Raw genomic sequence first — 21,716 nt, 5'->3', positions numbered from 1 at the left:
AGACACATTAAGGTCTCATTGGCCATCGTGCTCTGATGTATAATATGACCTAATTTTCTCCCCTGAAGGGTCACAGGGGCAGGTCGATACATCTGTAGTCGCGAAGACGCTGGACGACCTGAAAATAAATCTCAAACACACACACACACACACACATTATAAGATGCTAGATCTTGGAACATGTAACTCGTTTTAAGATTGATTTTTTATGCATTACTTAATTATTGCAACAATTATAATATTTTGAACACAATCATGTCCAATATTTATTAAAAATACATAGTTATCAAAAAAACTTAAAAACCTTTTGCCCCTAAATTAGGTAGCACCCATAATCACATTAAATTTAGTGGTATCTAACCATGCTTATTATTATTATATTTTAGAGTTTCTTCCCCTGGTTATGAATTAGTCAGTGCTAAGGTTTGCCGAGAACAACAAAGGACTTTAATTTGCGATGAAAAATGTTCAAAATACCGTCAGAGAAAGTTGGTTCTGGAAATGAAGCTGACAATGTTAGTTTTGTATATCAAATGAGATGTATTTGTTTTCGAAATCCTTGTTTTACGATTGAGTGATTGATTTGTATAAATACATGAATTTGGACAAACAGTTTCGGGTATCCAATATTTTACAAGAACATATATTAGTTCTTCTTGAATACTCTGAGCTTTTATGAGAATATACGTAAAGCTTAGAATTTTTCCTGACAAAGCCTCTTGATAAAGTCATCTACAAGTAAAAAAATATTTCTCACTTAAGTCTATAAAATGAAGTTCAATCAACCTAGTACATCATTCTTAACAAACACAAATTCTGTCACCATTGACATGATCAATGTGCGAGTCATTTGTAGAGAAATACTCAACACAAAAACATGTTTGAAAAACAAAAAGCCCAAGTTTTTGACTTGACAATAAGAATTATTTTTCGGAGGTTCCAGATAGTCAATGAATTAAAATTGGTTGATGAGATACGAGATCGATCTCGGTGAGGATTCTGGACATAGTTAAAAGCATATTTTTCAATTCATAATACTTTGTGTTGTAATTGCAAAAACTAACACATTTTCATAAACTGTTGACATTTTCAAAACTGTTAATTAATATCATTTTGCGAGCACACCATATCACATACAGACATGCCATATGTCCCGGATTGTCCGGGATTGTCTTTGAAATGAAGAAAGTGTCCTGCAGTCCCAAAAATCTGTCAAATGTCCTGGATTTGACAAAGTCCATATATATATACTTGTGCCTTATCTTAGGCTTAACTGCACCTCAAATCTGTGTTCCCACTAATCCGCAGCGTCTCCATGGCAATGCCTACCCGAATAGGTGACTACGCTACGTGTCAAATTCCATCAATTAACAGGGGTCCTGTTATCATATCGATTGTTTCACGTTCGCAGTCAAACCGAAAAGGCGGCATTGTTTAATGTGGTTGTTAATTGGCTTTAATAAACTACGTCAGCGATTTTTCTTCCCCAAGTGGGAAAAGTACCTGTACCATACCAATTGGGAAAAATTAGCACGAAAATAACTGAAATTGGGAAAATTTGTGTCGTGAAAACTTCTAATTGGGAATTATATTTTTTTTAATTGCTTGGTATCAAACGCAAATATCAACTCAAATATTGATTTTCTTTCATTTGGCTTGAAATGTTCAGTGTACGTGCTCATTTTATTAGCTCGGCTGTTTGCGGAGAAAACCCGAGGTATTGTCATACCAAGCTCGTCGTCTGCTGTCCTCCGTAGGGGTCATGCTAAAACCTTAACATTGGCTCTAAAATCAAAGTGATTCCAGCTTCAACTTTGAAACTTCATAATAGATGCACCTTAATGAGTTCTACACACCACACCCAATTTTGGGTCACTAAGTTAAAGGTCAAGGTCACTGTGACCTCTAAAAAAAAAAAAATTCTGGCAAGCTTGCGCAGCCAAGCGTTGGCACCCGCTATGCGGTGCTCTTGTTTGTAAACTTGCAGATAATGCACTTTTGGAACGAAATTGACGGAATGTGCCTTTCTTTGGGGAAATTTTCAGACAGTTATTGGGATTTTTGTAGTTTTTCTTAAATTGGGAAAGTACCTTTTACGGGTACTTTACTTAGAAGGGAAAAATTCTATCTATCTATACTTTCTATCCCTTGCGGGATTATAATTTCCCTCTGCGTTAGGGCAAAGGAGTTGTTCACACATCTGAAGATTTGTGCGGTTGTGAATTAGTCATGCGTGAATAACCCAGTGTCAATATCAATCTATAGTTTCAGTGGCTAAATTGATATACCAAGCACACTTATCGGTCCGTATTGTTTACTCCTCTACGATAAAATCGCGGACAGTTACTAAGGAGACTTTTGATGAAAACATCGATGTTGTCCTCGTGGAAATTGTGCATTTCATGCACAATTCACTTATATCAAAACATTTATTTTAACACGAGATTAAATTTATACAAAACACACAGACAATGTGAATCTTTTTCGTCTTTAAGATTATTAATTATTGAAACAATTACTGTAACGTATACTTATTAAACAAAACGCGAATCGCCTATTAGGCGGATATATTATATGCGATTTTACTCACCTGTCTCTTACATCATTTCAACAAGATGGCGGACTTTAAAAAAAATTCATTGTGACTCGGCAAACATGGCAAATGAAGATTGAATTAACAATAGAGATCATACACTTGGAAAAGATTAATGAAATGCCTGTGATAATCAATGATGCATAAAATCGTTTTAGATGCTAACAACATATTTATTAGTAATGTACTCAATTTACGATGTGAAAAAAATGCGTACCAGAAATGCATATATGTCTATATATATATCGCTATATGTATACATGTCCTGGAAAATCTGCAAATATCCCGGAAAATTGAGCTCAATGTCCCGGAATTGGTCTGAAAATTTATGGCAGATTTGTCACATAAGTTTTTTTTTATTAGTGCATTTGTGACATATTAATGATCTCTTTGTGTTTATTTATGCCAGAAAATTGTTTATGTGCTAAAATTACCAATTAAAGTGCCTTCAGGTGCCAAGTTAACATGAACAATCAAAGCCGTTATCAGTTGCAAATCCCAGCAAGCCAGAGGGTCAATAGCTAGGAGTTGTTTTATTGCAACTACAAGTACTTGCAGCTTATTGAATAGAACTTTCTTATTTCAGATTAAGCAGGGAAGCTTATTTCAGTCATATAAACGTAAAAAAGAAGATCCAACTGACAAAAGTGAAAGTGTTAAAGTGTCATCAGCACCAACTGTGGCTGCATCAGTATTGCCTTCAAAGGCTCAGACTAGCAAAACAACAGTTCCAATTGGTAAATATTTGAAATAGATTGTATTAATGTTTCATTACCATTTACATAATTATTATTCCAGAGGAAAAATAAGGTGATTTCTCTAAGGCTTTTTAGTTATAGCATGTTTCTAGATTTATATGTGGCAGTCTGATTTTCTGATAGATATGTCAATGCCGACAATGGAGGATTACCTTCAAAAAAAGGTCAGCATGAAAGAACACTAGACCACCAAAACATTAATTTGTTTAACCGGCCAAACATATCAACCATGATTATATATCTTAATTTAAACACTGTGAGTCACATAGATCATGATGTTACAGAAAGTTTTAATGCACTTTTTTTAGAGTACTTACTTAATATATACATACAAAGTATAACTATTTTGCACTCATTAAAAAGGCATCAGCAAATTTTGTTTTCCTTGAGAACAAAAAGAAGACAAGTTTTTTGTTTGTAAAAATAGAAATAACCATTTCATACAGCAAAAATATTATGGATTTACAAATGGATTCCATTTGGATGTTTATGATTTGGCACTTTATCACTTAGTTTGTAAAAAATAGTGGAAGTATGGTAGGTTATTGTTGAGTCATTGGTTCTTTTTGAGTCGTGAGTATAGAGATTGTGTGAAATCTCTTGTTAGAATATTAGCAAATGATGCAGTCATGACAGAAATTTTTTTTGACTCAGTCACCATCGTTTGGCTGCTAAAAATGCGAGGAAAACAGGTTAATATTGTAATTTACATGTATACAAAACTGTAAGTTCTTATAAAATATTTCCTCTCTTATGTATTATTCATATTATAGCGTTTCTAAGTAACACAAAATTGTTTATTTATGAGTATTTTCCATACTACATGGTCTCTTGACATTTTTAGCTCGACTGTTATATATGAAATATATATAGTGGAGCTATCCTATACTCACCCCAGCGTCGGTGTTGCCGTTCCCGTATCCGCTACATTGGCGTTTGCGTGCAAATGTTAAAGTTTGCGTACTACCCCAAATATTTTCAATGTCCCTTGACATATTGCTTTCATATTTTGCATACTTGTTAACAATCATGACCCCAACCTATAAACAAGAGCAGACAACTGTATCAAGCATTTTTTTCAGAATTATTGCCCCTTTATACTTAGAATATGCATATTATTGATTAATCTATGTTAAAGTTCGCGTACTACTCCAAATATTTCCTATGTCCCTTGACATATTGCTTTCATATTTTGCATACTTTTGGCCCCTTTTATACTTAGATAATTGAACATTTTGCTTAAATTGCCATAACTTCTTTATTTATGATCAGATTTTATTAATACTTTGACAAAACAACACTTACCTGAATACCACAATGGATTCCAGGCAAACAGTAACCCCACGCCCCAACCCAGAATCCCTGCCCCCCCCCCCCCAAAAAAAATTTTTTTTTTTCCTTTTTTTATTTTTGAAAGATCATCTAATAAATGACCACACCCCACATTATACCCCCTCTCAACACCCCTACCCCCCAAAAAAAATTGTTTTTTTTTCCTTTTTTTTATTTTTGAAAGATCGTCTAATAAATGACCACACCCCACATTATACCCCCCTCTCAACCCCCCTACCCCCCCTCAAAAAAAAAGAAATATTTTTTTTTTCCTTTTTTTATTTTTGAAAGATTGTCTAATGAATTATTGAATATGAACAATTTCCCCATCATGGCTTACGTTATACTGTCAAGCACTTGAATAGTCGAGCACGCTGTCCTCTGACAGCTCTTGTTTCACATGAAATAACCTCGCCTGCAATGTCAGTTTTAAGGATATCTATAGCATGCAAATCTTGAAAGTTGGACAGCCAATAAGAAACCATAACTCAAGAAAAACCTCTATTTTCAAGATTGGGGTTTGCCACAATCAACACAATATATTATTTAGATGTTTACAGACAATAAACATTTGAAAAAAAGCAACAAATATAATAACCAAAGGTAAATCATTAATTATTATGTTTATCATGTTTCATGGTCATATATTTAAAAAATATTTGTGATGTAACATCTTTTATGAAAATTACCCACAACTCATTTGGAATTAAGCATATAATATTCTGTCAAAAATATACTATGTAAAAAGTTCCCATCTATTCAATGATGCTGATTATTTTGTTTTGTGCTGCTTTTAAAACTTGAAAAGCCTTATTGAAGAGTGACTGTCTATCAACTGTTAAATACAGATTTTTTCTATGTCGGTTGTGCACTAACTTAAAGGGATCTTTTCACGCTTTGGTAAATTGACAAAATTGAAAAAAGTTGTTTCAGATTCGCAAATTTTCGTTTTAGTTATGATATTTATGAGGAAACAGTAATACTGAACATTTACCATGGTCTTATATAGCCATTATATGCATCTTTTGACGATTTAAAAACCTAAAAATTATAAAGCGCTGCAACGCGAAACGATTGAATAATTTGGAGAGTTCTGTTTTTGTCGTTAAATTTTGTGAAACTACAAAGATTGCTTATATAAGGTATAAAATACTTCATGTATATGTACTCGGCGGAATAGCTCAGTAGGCTAAGGCGTTTTTACTTCAGGACTCTGGCAGGACTCCAGGGGTCACTGGTTCGAAACCTGGTCCGGGCAATATTCTTTTCCTTTTTTTAATTTTATTCTTGATTTTTTACTGGAGCTTTTACGATCCAATGTTTACATTTATCGATATAAAGCATTTAATGAATAAGTTAAAAAATGCCAAAATTGTGAAAAGGCCCCTTTAATATGGCACAAAGTCAGAACATATTTAAAGTTATGTGTGTCAGAAATTAACATTTGTCATTCAAAAAAGAGTGAAATGTACATGGTTTTATGGGCAAATCTTAAGCATTCTTACATGTTGGATTTTTACTCTTTTATTGAATTTTCAAAAAACTAAAATATATATCATAAAAGACAGTTGAGTATTTATTAATTATTATTTTTATGCTCACACCAAATAGAGGGAATCAAGCACTGCACTTGTTTGTCAGAACATAATTATGAATACTGAGCATACTGAAGCTTGTTATTTGAATTCCTCTTTAACCCTTTTAGCGCGGGTACCGAATTTTAAAGGCCTTTGCAAACAGTTTGGATCAAGATCAGACGCCACAAAACGTGGCTTCTGATCTTGATCTAAACTGTTTGCTATTCTGATAGTGGTTTTTGAAAAAAAAATGAAGAAAATGCTAATTTTAGAAATTTGGAAGAAGACATTTTACCAGATGACAAATTTCCCAGCATGCAAAGGGTTAATTACTTGGGGACATTGATCAGATTTAAATTTCCACATGAAATGACCGTAATGATTGCTAACAAAGCAATTTGGCTTTGGTGATTTTTAGCAGAATTGGAGCCCTTTGCATTATTTTACACTATATAGAATATGAAGTCATCTGAGTGATGCTGGTGTTTTCAACTCAACACTTGTTGGATCTTGCTCAAACTTTCACATTTGAATTTTATTTTTGTGAAGAAAAATATATTTTTGTTTTGGAGTCTTCTCTCATTTAAGATTGGATATTGCTCAAACTTTCACAGTTGAGTGGCCTAAATGTGTGATAGATTGTAAAGAAAGGACTTATGGCTGGCTGAATTATGGCCTTTTGTTTGTTGTCTACAATAGAATATATTGTTGATTTTCTATGTTCAAACATGTGGAGATATAGGTGTCTGTGGCAGATGCCTAGTTGAAACCCATACATGTTTCACATTTTCATTCTTACATAATGATGCTGTTATCATCATGTCTGTCAACCAATACTATTGAGAAACTTTATTTAGTCAGCTCTACATATTTTTGAATTTTAATCATACATTAATGATTAAATATCCAACAAATTTAAGGTTTTGAGAAACCAACATCTAGTGATAACAACGATCCCCCTAAGAACCAACCAACAGAAGTTGATGATTCAAGAGACTTGAGACAGCAACAAGGGTTAGTACACAATTCATGATTAATTAATTTGGTTTATAACAATAATTATATTAAAAGGCATTTTTCACCGTGTTGGGAACATGCCACATTCAACATTTAAGAAATTTGCATCGCTTCCTGAAACTCAATTTAAGGAACATCAGTTTAATATCCATATGTGAAAACTTCTGAATTCTGAAAAAATGAATAAATTACTTTGTATTGACCTTGTATTTACCATGAAATAAATAGTTATTTTGGCTATCGAGAGTCACAGTTTACTTGTATCTATCGGATTCTATCCTCAATATAATTTATGGTGAGTTCTTTGAGTATTTAGATGACTTGTTTTAACCCTTTCCCACTTATAAGCAAAGTGAAAATGGCAATGTGCAAACAGCATGAAACTAGTTCAGGTTTTATACTGTTTGCTTCTCATCAGTATCTAAGGTTTGGAAAGGAATCCTTTAAAACTTGAATCTAGTAAGAAAGGTATTTAATTAAATTTAACTTTTTAAAGGACTTCAATCGCTTCAAAATATGTATTTTAGTGGTAAAGGGTTAACAAATAAAAAAAGAAAAAAACATGCAAATGCAATTTAAATGCACAAGATGATGTCAATAAATAAATATGTTAATACTTACCTGTTTACAAGTATAAACCAATGTATGAATTGTATTCTTATACTTTTAGTTATTAATTCATTTTTTTCTCTTAACCAAACATAGTATAACCTTTATTTCATATTTTAAATTAAATAAGCAATGTAATCTTTGAAGTACACAGTAATTAGTAAAGACATGTGAAGTTCAACAGTCATTCAATGTGAATACCCAGTTCGGGCAAATTTGTTGGTTAGTTTTTTGTTTTTTTATTCAATATAAAACATTCAATGCAAATATGTGCATGAGCAAGAACAAAAGTGATATAATACAGCAGTAATAATGTCAAACACATATCATACATGATATGCTAGTATATACTGTTGTTTTTTTTGCTTTGGTTGCCTGTGGTATATGTTGTTATTTTTAAATGCAATAATCAATACTATAGATGAGTTGCGTAGAGTGGGGTAGAAGACAACTGGACTGGATTATGAAAGTTTATGTGTTTCCATTTTTGTTCTAAAATATGAAGTGTATCGTTGTTGAGGGTTATTTCTTTTTCAATTTGGATCTTTAGTTTTAAATAATTTATTTAATTTATAAATTTGTAGATTAGGTTAATGTTGTAACAGGATTACCAAATTGAAATTGAAATTGACATCAATCAATTTACTGTTTCCATAAGCGAAGTGAAAGTGGCTTTTGCAACCTTTTTCATAAACCAGTGGAAGTGGCTGTTGGCTTCTCATCAGTATATTAGGTTTGGAAAGGGAGTCTTTACAACTTGAATCTAGTAAGAAAGGTATTTAATTAAATTTCCCTTTCTTAGGGACCACACATGTGTCAAAATATGTATCTAAGTGGTAAAGGGTTAAACTGTACATGAATAATGCATGTTCATGGTGGTGTATCCTGGATATGGTGTGGTCTAACCACCGGCAGGTCACAGGTTTGGTCTCACTTGGAGGGTGCTCTTAAGAATTCCCCAATACACGCTGAGTGCTTGATCTACCCAGAAAACGTACTCATAAGTTTCCCATTAAGTTTTTGGCTTTTGATGCAATGGAGCTTAAATCAATGGGTTAAAACAAAACTAGCAACCTCTGCATGGCTGATAGAGCATGAAGAGCATTATCAAATGTTTTTTTTGTTGTGTGATTGGGTACATAAAGCAAGATAAGGATTGCGTTCAGGACTTTATTGGGACCTGCGAGATAGGGCAAAAAGCCCTGGATTAAATTTTATATACATGATATTAGGTTTGTACTGGATAACAATTAAATAATAAACACTTATCTTTATGAAAAACTTTAAATTATTTAAATCGAACTCTCAACTATTACCGGTAAATTCAAGTTTACCTATTAAGTTTTTAATTTAAGCTGTACTATCAAGTTAACCCTGCTTGTTAAACTTTAGCATTTAGTGCCCTTTTACCCTTTACCACTTTGATACATATTTTTACGCATTTGCAGTCCATTAGAAAGTTATATTTAATTTAAGATCTTTCTTACTAGATTCAAGTTTTTAAGGCTTCATCTCCAAACAGTAGATACTGATGAACAGCAAACAGCATAAAACCTGAACAGACTGCGAGTTACTCGCAAGCTGTTCTGGTTTTATGCTGTTTGCACATAGCCATTTTCACTTTGCTTCTAAGTGGGAAAGGGTTAAATAAACTGTATTATATGTATTAAAAGCTTGATTAGTTGTCAACATGTTTCAGACCTGCATCCACATCCAACACAGCCCCATCAAATACAATTCTGGTGAACTTTCGCCAGGTAGGTAATCAAGTGGTGCAAGTAAACCAAAACCTTTTATTGTCAATATAATGAATAAACATGTTGCATAATGGTAAAATAACCAAATTAAGCATCAGTCAAGTTATTCTTAAAAGCTTAACTATGGCAAATCACACATACATATACAACAATATAAGTTGAGATGTGTTTTGGTGGCCATGCAGGTATTAAGCTTATATATAAAGCATAGTTCCAAAAATGAAAACAGCCTTTTTTGTATTGCACGACTTTCAGAGAGGTAATCCTGTTCTAAAGCATATTCGCAACATTCCATGGCAATACACATCCATCATCCCAGACTTTGTGATGGGGAAAACGCATTGTGCGCTCTTTCTAAGGTTAGTCTTAAAACATTATTGCCAGTTATCTGCCCCTTTTTACGCAAAACATCTTGGTTAAAAGTGCCTAATTATCTGATATTTCCCATGTAATATTACATGTGTACCTTCTTCGGATATTGCCAAACCCTTTATGGTTTGTTTTATATACAAGTAGTGTGTTTTTCCAGTAAACTTGCAATTTTGTATGTTTTACTGTTTAAAGAATAGTAAGCTTAATCTATTTGTTCAAGAAATCTCAGTTTCTAATATCTTGATGTTAAAAAAAAACAAGTTTTATCATTTTCCTTTCCTTAGGATGAATTAAAAAAAATGTATTTTATGACAAGGTTCTCACATATTTTTAACCAGGTTTTCCGAAGGAAAAAACTGGTTATTAGATTGGCGAATGCGGGCGGGCTGGCTGGCTGGCTGGCGGGCGGGCGGAACAAGCTTGTCCGGGCCATAACTTTGTCGTTCGTTGTGAGATTTTAAAATCATTTGGCACATTTGTTAACCATCATTAGACGGTGTGTCGCGCGAAAAAATTACGTCAATATCTCCAAGGTCAAGGTCACACTTTGAGTTCAAAGGTAAAAAATAGCCATAAATGAGCTTGTCTGGGCTATTACTATGTCATTCATTATGAGATTTTAAAATCATTTGGCACATTTGTTCACCATTATGGGACGGTGTGTCGCACGAAAGAATCACGTCAATATCTCCAATGTCAAGGTCGCCACGACTAAAAATAGATTTATTTTAAAACAAACTTACAAAGGGGGTTAATTTTGTTTGTTCATTTCAAAAGTTCAGTTTGAGTTGTCTCCCTTTATCAGATTTTTTTTTCACAATGAAAACCTGGTTTTGTGACAATTTTGTCCCTTGTTCAGTTTGCGCTATCATCAGCTCCATCCTGATTATGTACATGGGCGATTGAAAGAGCTGGGCAAAGGTTATGACCTGCGTGTCCTACTGGTACAGGTGGATGTGGTGAGATGCATAAGCTGTTCCTTAATATTTGTATTTTTGGATATACCTGTACGCGCAATATTAGAAGTAATTTATTTAAATTTTTGCTAACGAAAGTGATGAATTTAAATTAAAATCAATATCTCACCAAAAGTACAGTAAGATATTATTGAAAGATTATTAAAATGCTTTTTTTGAGAAAATATCATTGAGCTTGACACTAAATACCTGGTATTAAAACAAAAAAAATACCAAAGTTAACACACACACAAAATATGGTCCTACATTGCTGTTTGCATTAATAACATGCTCTTAATTTTGTATAATAGAATTTTATTGCCAAAAATTGCGGCGTCATAAATAGCAAAATATGGTACTGGTAATTAATTATCTCCCTTATAGTCTTTAAATCCATTGTAATCAATAAGATGCTTACCTATATTTGCATAAGAAACATTGTCATCAAGTTTTTTCTTTATGTTTACACAGAAAGAGGCGCACCATCTATTGAAGGAATTAGCCAAAATGTGTATACTTGCAAATGTGACCATGCTATTAGCATTCAGGTAATCAATGTAGAAGTTTAAAATAAGTCATGGAAAATAATAATCAATGTAGTAGTTTAATAAGTCATGGAAAATACTGAAATTGAGAAACAGTTTTGAAGTAAAATATATCAAATGAAGAAAAAACTGAGACTGTTATTATCTACATGTAATGGCGCTATCGGTACCTTATGTTACTACAATTATTGTCAGTGATGGCCGCATTTTTGTCAAAGATATTGATAATTCCCCTCCATATTTCCCAGCTAATCTAAGACTGCATCTTAGCATCATATTTTATAAGCATCAGCGACAGTGTTCTTGTCAGTTTCTGCAAACACAAGCTTTGTTGGTATAAATTTTAAGGGAAGTGTAAAAATCCATGAAAAGAGAGCATAATTGCTCTTATTGTATCTGTATTTAGCCATTCTTGTCAGACGATAAAGATACCATATGTGGCCAACAAAGCTCCTGATCAGGCTGCACATTTGCACAGTCTGGGGCTACCCTTTGGACTTATGAGACTATGTATTTGTTTCAAAGTTAATGCGGTCCTTCTGCACCTGAGGTTGCATTTTGTGAGAACCCAAAGTGTGTCCTGGCACTCCTACCTAATTAAATAACAAGATTCAGGAATGTTGATGAGGAGTTTGAATAATCCCTTTGATTCCCAGGTTTGGGCTTTTACTAAAAGATATTTAACTCTTTCAGTGCTGGAATCGAATTTTGAAGGCCTTTGCAAACAGTTTGGATCCAGATGAGATACCACAGATTGTGGCGTCTCATCAGGATCCAAACTGTTTGCTATTCTGATAGTATTGTTTGGAAAAAAATTGAAGAAAATGCTAATTTAAGAAATTCAGCAGACAACATTTTAGCAGACAACAAATTTTCCAGCATGCAAAGGGTTAATTTTGGCCTGGTCATTTGCTGTGGTGGGAAACCAAACCACGCAAAGGAACGGAGGAGACCCCACCTGTTTGGTATTTGGGCAATCGACCGAACAACATGCTGCCAGAAATAGGGATTGAACCCAGCTGGCATAGGTGAGAATCACATGCATCAACCTCCACCCTAACAGGACAGACTTTTTTAAGACTACAAAACCTTTGGTGACTTTACAGAAAATGGGGTAACTGATGACAAGTCTGTGCAAATGCGCAGGCTGGTCTGGATCTTTGCTGGCTGCATATGGTATAAGAACCATTTATGAATGATGCGTCTCATACGAGGTCTAGTTTATTAACCCATTTATGCCTAGCGTCTAGAAAAATTGCCTTGGCAAACAGCGTAGACCCAGATGAGACGCTGCATGATGTGGCGTCTCATCTGGGTCTACGCTGTTTTCGTGAAGGAATTGCTGTAAGAAATATTCCAAATATAGAAATAAATATACTAGACATCCCTAATTTTGAAAATAAATTGATCCAATTTTGAAGGATGGGAGAGTCCACTAGGCATAAATGGGATAACTGAGTGTTGCATTGTATTGATTAAGTGCGGAGGAGGCAGGCAGGTATCTGGAGGCCTACAAAGTGTACGAAAACAAACCAGCTGATGCCCTCATGGAGAAAACAGATGCAAGTATTGTGTCAAAGGTATGCATTTATTTTCATATTGTAATATTATGAAGTTATGGGTGTGAACACTTTTTAGTCCCCTACCGGTGTAAACGGAGGGGACTTATGGTTTGCGCTCTGTGTGTCCGTGAGTCTGTCAGTCGGTCATACTTTTCTGTATCCTGCGATAACTTTTAAAGTTCTTCATATTTTTTGATGACACTTTAAACATGGACAGATGGCAATATGGAGATTATGCACATCATTTCATTTCACGAAAATAGAAAATTTTGTTAAGTTTTGTGTTTTGGTCGATTTTACTCCTAAAGTATCATAGCTATTGCTTTCAGACTTGGAACACTTGCAAACTATCATACAGGGACTGCACAGGACAAGTTGCATAACTCTGGTTGTCATTTTGACAGAATTATGGCCCTTTTTTGACTTAGTAACTTTGAATATTTTGTTAACTTTTTTGTTTAGGTGCACTTTACTTCTAAAGTATGAAGGCTATTGCTTTCAAACTTTAAATACTTTCTTACTTTCATGAGGGTACTGTACGTGGCAAGTTGAATTAGACCTTGACCTTTGAATGACCTTGAATCTTAAGGTCAAATAAATAAATTTTGCTAAAATTGCCATTACTTCTTTATTTAAGGTCAGAATTGATTCATACTTTGACAAAACAACACTTACCTGACATACCACAATGGACTTAATCAAACCAGCCCCCATGCCCCACCCCAGAGTCCCCCCCCCTGCCCCCCCCCCCAAAAAAAACCATATTTTTTTCCCTTTGTTTTTCCTTATATCTTATATTTGAAATAGCATCTAATAAATGACCACACCCCACATTATTCCCCCTGTCCACCCCCCCCCCCCGCACTCACACACAAATATTGTTTTTTTTATGTCCCCCACTATAGTAGTGGGGGACATATGTTTTTGCCCTGTCTGTTTGTTGGTCTGTTGGTTGGTTGGTTTGCGCCAACTTTAACATTTTGCAATAACTTTTGCTGTATTGAAGATAGCAACTTCATATTTGGCATGCATATGTATCTCATGAAGCTGCACATATTGAGTGGTGAAAGGTCAAGGTCATTCTTCAAGGTCAGAGGTCAAAAATATGTGGCCAAAATCGCTCATTTTATAAATACTTTTGCAATTTTAAAGATAGCAACTTGATATTTGGCATGCATGTGTATCTCATGGAGCTGCACATTTTGAATGGTGAAAGGTCAAGGTCATCCTTCAAGGTCAGAGGTCAAATATATGTGGCCCAAATCGCTTATTATGCCCCCCTTCGAAGAAGAGGGGGTATATTGCTTTGCTCATGTCGGTCGGTCGGTCTGTCGGTCGGTCCACCAGGTGGTTGTCAGACGATAACTCAAGAACGCTTGGGCCTAGGATCATGAAACTTCATAGGTACATTGATCATGACTCGCAGATGACCCCTATTGATTTTGAGGTCACTAGGTCAAAGGTCAAGGTCACGGTGACCAGAAATAGTAAAATGGTTTTTGAATGATAACTCAAGAAGGCATACGCCTAGGATCATGAAACTTCATGGGTAGATTGATCATGACTTGCAGATGACCCCTATTGATTTTGAGGTCACTAGGTCAAAGGTCAAGGTCACGGTGACCCGAAATAGTAAAATGGTATCCGGATGATAACTCAAGAACGCATACACCTAGGATCATGAAACTTCATGGGTAGATTGATCATGACTCGCAGATGACCCCTATTGATTTTGAGGTCACTAGGTCAAAGGTCAAGGTCACGGTGACCTGAAATAGTAAAATGGTTTTCGGATGATAACTCAAGAACGCATACGCCTAGGATCATGAAACTTCATAGGTAGATTGATCATGACTTGCAGATGACCCCTGTTGATTTTGAGGTCACAAGGTCAAGGTCACGGTAACCCCAAATAGTAAAATGATTTTCGGGTGATAACTCAAGAACGCTTTTGCCTAGGAACATGAAACTTCATAGGTACATTGATCGTGACCCGCAGATGACCCCTATTGATTTTCAGGTCACTAGGTCAAAGGTCAAGGTCACAGTGACAAAAATCGTATTCACACAATGGCTGCCACTACAACGGACAGCCGATATGGGGGGCATGCATGTTTTACAAACAGCCCTTGTTTCATGAATACTTTTGCAATATTGAAGATAGCAATTTCATATTTGGCAAGCATGTGTATCTCATGGAGCTGCACATTTTGAGTGGTGAAAGGTCAAGGTCATCCTTCAAGGTCAGAGGTCAAATATATGTGGCCCAAATCGCTTATTTTATGAATAATTTTTCAATATTGAAGATAGCAACTTGATATTTGGCATGCATGTGTATCTCATGGAGCTGCACATTTTGAGTGATGAAAGGTAAAGGTCATCCTTCAAGGTCAAATATGTGGGTCAAAATTGCTCATGTAATGTCACTTCTGCAATATTGAAGCTAGCAATTTTATATTTGAAATGCATGTGTATCTCACGGAGCTGCACATTTTGAGTTTTGAAGGGTCAAGGTCATCCTTCAAGGTCAAGCATCATATAGGGGGACATTGTGTTTCACAAACACATCTTGTTTAAACATGGTAAAAAAGCACAAATATTTATTTTTTTAGTTTATTTTTGAAAAATTTTGCTTAAATTGCCATTACTTCTTTATTTATCATCAGATTTGATTCATACTTTGACAAAACAACACTTTAATACCTGACATACCACAATGGACTCCACTCAAAACATTCCCCACTCCCCACCTTGACATATTGCTTTTATTGAAAGATCATCTAATAAATGACCACACACCCACATTATACCCCCTCTCCACCCCCCCCCCCCCCCCCTACCCTCCACTCAAAAAGAAGAATTTTTTTTAAACATGGTAAAAAATATAATAAATATTTATTTATGTTTGAAGGGCTGTCCAACCATCTCACCCAAGCTATTGCGATCAAACTTGAAATGAAATCTTATTAGTTTGTTTTATGTCTTCACAAATGTTAAATAGATTGTGGACTCAGAATCGTCTATAAAGTACAACTTCTTTAAAACATAAGCGATCAATATGTTTCAATTATGGTCCTCTCTTCCACTTTGAATATGACTATATTACCTTGACCTTATTGGATATGAACAATTTCCCCATGATGGCTTACCTTATACTGTCAAGCACTCGAAAAGTCGAGCGTGCTGTCTTCTGACAGCTCTTGTTTGAGTTTCCAGATAAGATATCGTCAAACAATTGGGCCGTGCTCTGTGAAAAGGGAGTTAATGCATGGATGTAAATAGTTGTAAATAAGATCGCCGTGGTGTAGTGGATATGGTGTCCGCCCAGCGATCGGGAGGTCATGGGTTCAATCCCCACTGTGGGAGCGTTCTTTAGATCTTCCCCATAGACACCAAGGAAAAATGGACTTAGGCTTGTTATGCACTCGAGCTTAATTAAATAGGTTTTAAAAAAAAAAGTTGTCCCTGATTAGCCTGTGCATTCTGCACAGGCTAATCAGAGTTTACACATTCCGCTTTTATGATTTGTTTGTGTATAGAAGGCCTCTTCTTAGCAAAAATCCAGTTTAGGTGGAAAGTGTCCTCCTTGATTAGCCTGTGCAAACTGCACGGCTCAATTATTTATATGTGGCTGTTTTAGTTGACTGAATGCTTAACTGTTGTGAAATCAGTGAACAAGACTGACGCCATGACTCTGCTGACTGCTTTTAAGGTAAATGCTTCTCTCTTAAACATTGCTATGGCTCATGATTGGTGTTTATAATTTGCCAAATGTTCATCATAATTTGTATGCCCCCGGTAGGGTGGCATATAGCAGTTTAACTGTCCGTCAGTATGTCAGTCAGTCTGTCTGTCCGTCCGAAAAAACTTTAACATTGGCCATAACTTTTTCACTATTGAAGATAGCAACTTGATATTTGGCATGCATGTGTATCTCATGGAGCTGCACATTTTGAGTGGTGAAAGGTCAAGGTGATCCTTCAATGTCAAATGTCAAAGTTATGGCGTCTGTCCGTCCGAAAACTTTAACATTTGCCATAACTTTTTTAATATTGAAGATAGCAACTTGATATTTGGCATTCATGTAAACCTAATGGAGCTGAACATTTTGAGTGGTGAAAGGTGAAGGTCAAGGTCATCCTTCTAGGTCAAATGTCAAATATATGGCGTCTGTCTGACAGAAAACTTTAACATTGGCCATAACTTTTTCAATATTGACAGCAACTTGATATTTGGCATGCATGTGTATCTCATGAAGCTGCACATTTTGAGTGGTGGAAGTTTAAGGTCATTCTTCAAGGTCAAAGGTCAAAAAATAATTTTAAAAAATCAAAGCGGCGTGCTCATCAAGCTGCACATTTTGAGCGGTGGAAGTTCAAGTTCAAGGTCATCCTTCAAGGTCAAGGTTATCCTTCAAGGTAAAAAAAATAATTCAAAGAGGCTTTCTCATAAAGCTGCACATTTTGAGTGGTGGAAGTTCAAGGTCAAGGTTATCCTTCAAGGTCAAAGGTCAATTTTTTTTAATGTTTTTTTTTCAAAGTGGCGCAATAGGGGCATTGTGTTTCTGACGAACATATCTCTTGGTTGTTGATATATTACAGTACGGCTTTTTAGGTTTCAAACGACTTTGTTTGCTTAATAAATGTTAATTGTAACTCAACAGCTGTCAAATATTGAAATTTTGTATCACCATATGTGTGATACACGAAGTGAGAATGAAATATAAAACTGGCATGATAATTTGTTCATTTTCAACAAATTTAATTGAACCTGGAAATGTATTTCTCATGGATAAATTACGTAGAGGAAGACTGAATAGGGCATCCAGTTGCTAGCTTCCTTTTGCATTATAAGGCTATATACTAATAATAAAAATACAAACGCCCGCAATGCTAAAAGACCTGTGGCATATGGTAAACTAAAAATGGTTCAATAGAACACACAATTATTTGACAAGCAAAACTTAGGTTAAACAAATTGTGACACGGGACATAACTTAGATTTGTCTGGGTGTGTTTTACAGTCCATGGAGGGCATAATCAAGGCTAGCAAGGAAGATCTGTCACTCTGCGCAGGATTTGGACCACAGAAAGTATAAACCGGATGTAGTCTGAATAATAGTGTATATGGTTGTAGAGATCTATTACTTCATGAAACATTTTAAATTTTTACAAAATGTTTAAATAAATCCATTTATTCCTAGTTGACTCTCCCATTCTTCTAAATTGGATCAAATTTTTTTCCAAACTTAGGGATGTCTAGTATACTTATTTCTATATTTAGAATATTTCTTACATTTCTTGGCAGTTTGCCAAGGCGTTTTTTCTAGACGCTAGGCATAACTCGGTTAAAAAGACAGTACTTTCTTCGTTTGTCATACGGAACATGTATGTGTTGTGAATTCTTTCTTATGTCACATGTTAAAGCCACTTAAAGAATGCAATTTCCTTTTTATCAAACGTCAAAGGCGGAGGGATATAGAATTAGCGTTGTCCGTCTGTCTGTCTTTCTGTCTATCATTCAGTCCGTCCGCACGCTGTCAAACAATTTGTAAATTGGCGAGGAATGTCAATTCAAAAAATTTGCTTGTTTTCAAGACACTTGCACAATGCAATTTCCGTTGTTTTTTTTCAAGACTCACAGAATGCTATGTCCGCTTCTTATGGACCATTGCACTATTTTATTAACGCTCTTAATCACCGTGTGTTTACCGAACCTTTATTTTGTTAAGTAATTTCAAAGATCTATAAATAACCAGTCCCTGATTAGCCTGTGTGGACTCCACTGACCAATCTGCGACAACTTTTTACGCACGTGCATATAGCTTATTTTCCTAGGACGTGGCTCATAAGTCAATACTGTGACAGTGTGAGCAAATGTCTATCATTAAAGACCTTTGTTTATTGATAGATCTTTGGTATACTAATTTTAACCATACTTAGAAGATTATTACAACCTATATGTAGTAAACAAAAAAAGTATGATATTATTCTGCATTCATTAGAAAACGGCGGCTTTTATCTCTTTGCCAACGTTTGGATTGATCTCTTTCTTTCCCGTTTCTAAATCCTTCAGTTTTCATCCAGAGCCGCTGCGAATTTTAAATACTGAATAATTTTGCGTAACACAATCATTGTCAATTCTAATAGTGCATTTAAACTTCAGGGGGCGTGACTGATTTGCGAAAAGTTATTTATCCCACTTTTACAGCGAATTCGGGTGATTAAAGCCCCGTTTATTAAATTTCTGCTATAAACCACGGGACGAAATGATGTCATTTTTTCGACAAAATAACGTTATTAATCCAGCAAAATTATCCGGTTAATTAATTTTGTTTAAAGTGATATTATGGGCATCTAACAGTTTATATGTGTCTATCGCAACCGTTGTTTATTTTTGGTGTTTTCACTTCATATACACCTATATTTGTTAATGCAGCATCACCATACTAAAACAATATACCGGAAAGAGAAAAATAATGCATTTGAATATCAACAGTACTTTCGTTTGACAACTGATCATGCATGTACGATTTGAACCTAAATTTAGTTTTAGTGCAGATTTGTTCATACGACACAAATACACAATTTTGTTTTACGGATGATATCGACTTACAGGACTGGGTGGGTCACGTAAGAATATCGAATATAAAATATATTTTTATAAACAACTGGTAGCAAGATGAGTTGCAGATAATTGATCAGTAACCACATTTTAACTAACTCTTTTGACCTGTTAATTCTTTTCAGCTCAATTCAAAAGTGCAAAATGCCCATAATATCACTTTAAATAAAAGGTTTACTGAATAAAAAGTTGGATAACTAGAATAATAGAGTAGTGTTGATTATACACGTTGATCAGGTATATCATTCTCGGCACGAAAACGAAAAAGCACTCACCATGGCTCGTGCTTTTTGTTTTCTAGGCCTCGCATTATAAACCTTATGTATAATCAACACTAACCTATAATTCTCTATGTTGTATCTTTTAGGCACAGCGCCTTCACGATGTATTCCACGAACCGTTCCGTAGATCGCATAAAACCTCCTAACACCTTGTTTACCAACTGCTTCAAAGCGTCGCAAACTGTGATACCTACCGGACATGACGTCATTCATAGACATCTGCCTTTGGCAGGACAATCAAAGTAGGCATGAAGTGCTTGAGGACCATGCGATTGACTCGAGTGTTATGATTTAACAATTGCACGCTGTGAAGCGAAAATGCTAAACATTTTTAATTTGGAACGAAAAACATGCACATAATTTATCCAATTATGTAAATGGTAAATGTAGCAGTGACGTTCTTAGAATGTATAAATGCTTAAAACAATACAGACTTCAGTATGTGCACGATATTGAATTTGTGTCATTTAAAAGAAATCGGTTGATAAAAGAAGATGCATGCATCATTGGATATAACGAGTTTTAGGCCAGCATTTTTATTATCTGTTTTACGGGAGCGACCGACCCTACTTTTCGACAAATACAAATAAAAATAAGTCACTTTCGATTTTTTTTATTAACATTTCACCCGCCGACCTAGTATTTTATCCAAAATTATAAAAATATTGCGCACATTGCTGAAAGTGTTGTTCAAAATTTGTTTGTAATACGGGTTGTTTCGTTGTGTCAACTCGAATTGTAAAGAGTCAGCGATTTTCATTGGCTATTGCAGCCAATACCACACGCTATTAGCCAATCGGTGAGTATTTAACAAATGATTTTCATATTGCATTTCCGAAATGGCGGACATTAACATCAACGAGACAAATTTAGCATATTTTAAAATCAACTTAATTAAAACGGAGCAGGCACAATTTCAATTAGAAAATATAATCTTCAGAACACCATTGTTGACATAATGCCCATATTATGTGATACGAAATTCAAAATAATAATGAGTTTTTGCAGATGATGCAGAGGTGTCACCATCGATAACTTTCGGTCTGTTAAAAAGTTTTGGGTAGGTTTAATAAATATGCGTATTTATTAAAATGCATATCCTGTAATATTTTTATAGATAAAAATCAACATCCCGAAAATGTCCAAGAAGTATTACTTTACGTCTCTTTATAATGAACATGGGGACTGAACCACAGGTACTTGCATCAATAATCCCATTTCCCACCCACCCATATATATTCTTTATTTAGAAAAAAAAGTATGCAACACAGTTTCTGAAGAAAATAACATTGGGTCCCGATGTTCGTATGTCCGTCAAAGTCACAAGAAAGTTTTATTTTTCTTGACATTACAGGCCTTGACACAAACTTTTTTGACTGGGTACCCGGAGGGAACCCTACTTTCAACTTTTGGTGACCCTCACCCAAACTAGGGTTCCCTCTTGTTTCAACGCGCAGCGACTCTCAGAGTAAGGGCAAATAAATACAAGAAGCATACTAGTACATATTTTTATTTCCTATATTCAATTCTGTTGCCATTTAAAGCTGACACATTAATAGCTCAAAAGCCTTGTCTTGTAAACTTCTGATATCATGTCTTTCATCAAAATCATCATCATCGTCATCCTTGTCATAATCATCTTCTCTACTGTTAATCTTGTGTTTATATGACTATGCTTAATAGTTTGTTGTACACTTGTAGCTTGGGTATGAATGAATAAACATGTAGCCATA

At 35.0% G+C, this 21,716-nt stretch overlaps 1 protein-coding gene across 2 annotated transcripts; it reads left to right on the top strand.

Moving 5' to 3' along the window:
* The first annotated feature begins 369 nt into the window (after window positions 1–369).
* Window positions 370–21,716, top strand: LOC127868569 (DNA excision repair protein ERCC-1-like). Of its 2 annotated transcripts, XM_052410445.1 has the most exons (11): window positions 370–515; window positions 3,180–3,330; window positions 7,181–7,274; window positions 9,586–9,643; window positions 9,899–10,002; window positions 10,875–10,974; window positions 11,443–11,519; window positions 12,997–13,096; window positions 16,719–16,790; window positions 18,102–18,170; window positions 20,070–21,716. In XM_052410445.1, exons 1-11 carry the CDS (start codon window positions 465–467, stop codon window positions 20,127–20,129), a joined length of 936 nt encoding a protein of 311 aa, XP_052266405.1. In that variant the 5' UTR covers window positions 370–464; the 3' UTR covers window positions 20,130–21,716. The 2 variants fall into 2 exon arrangements, with proteins under 2 accessions (XP_052266405.1, XP_052266406.1); XM_052410446.1 differs by lacking the exon at window positions 16,719–16,790.

The sequence above is a fragment of the Dreissena polymorpha genome, chromosome 2 (genome assembly GCF_020536995.1).
Source record: "Dreissena polymorpha isolate Duluth1 chromosome 2, UMN_Dpol_1.0, whole genome shotgun sequence".
In the NCBI taxonomy this organism is placed as follows: domain Eukaryota; kingdom Metazoa; phylum Mollusca; class Bivalvia; order Myida; family Dreissenidae; genus Dreissena; species Dreissena polymorpha.
Note: the sequence above shows the minus strand (reverse complement) of the source record. Positions and strands in the feature narration are given on the sequence as shown.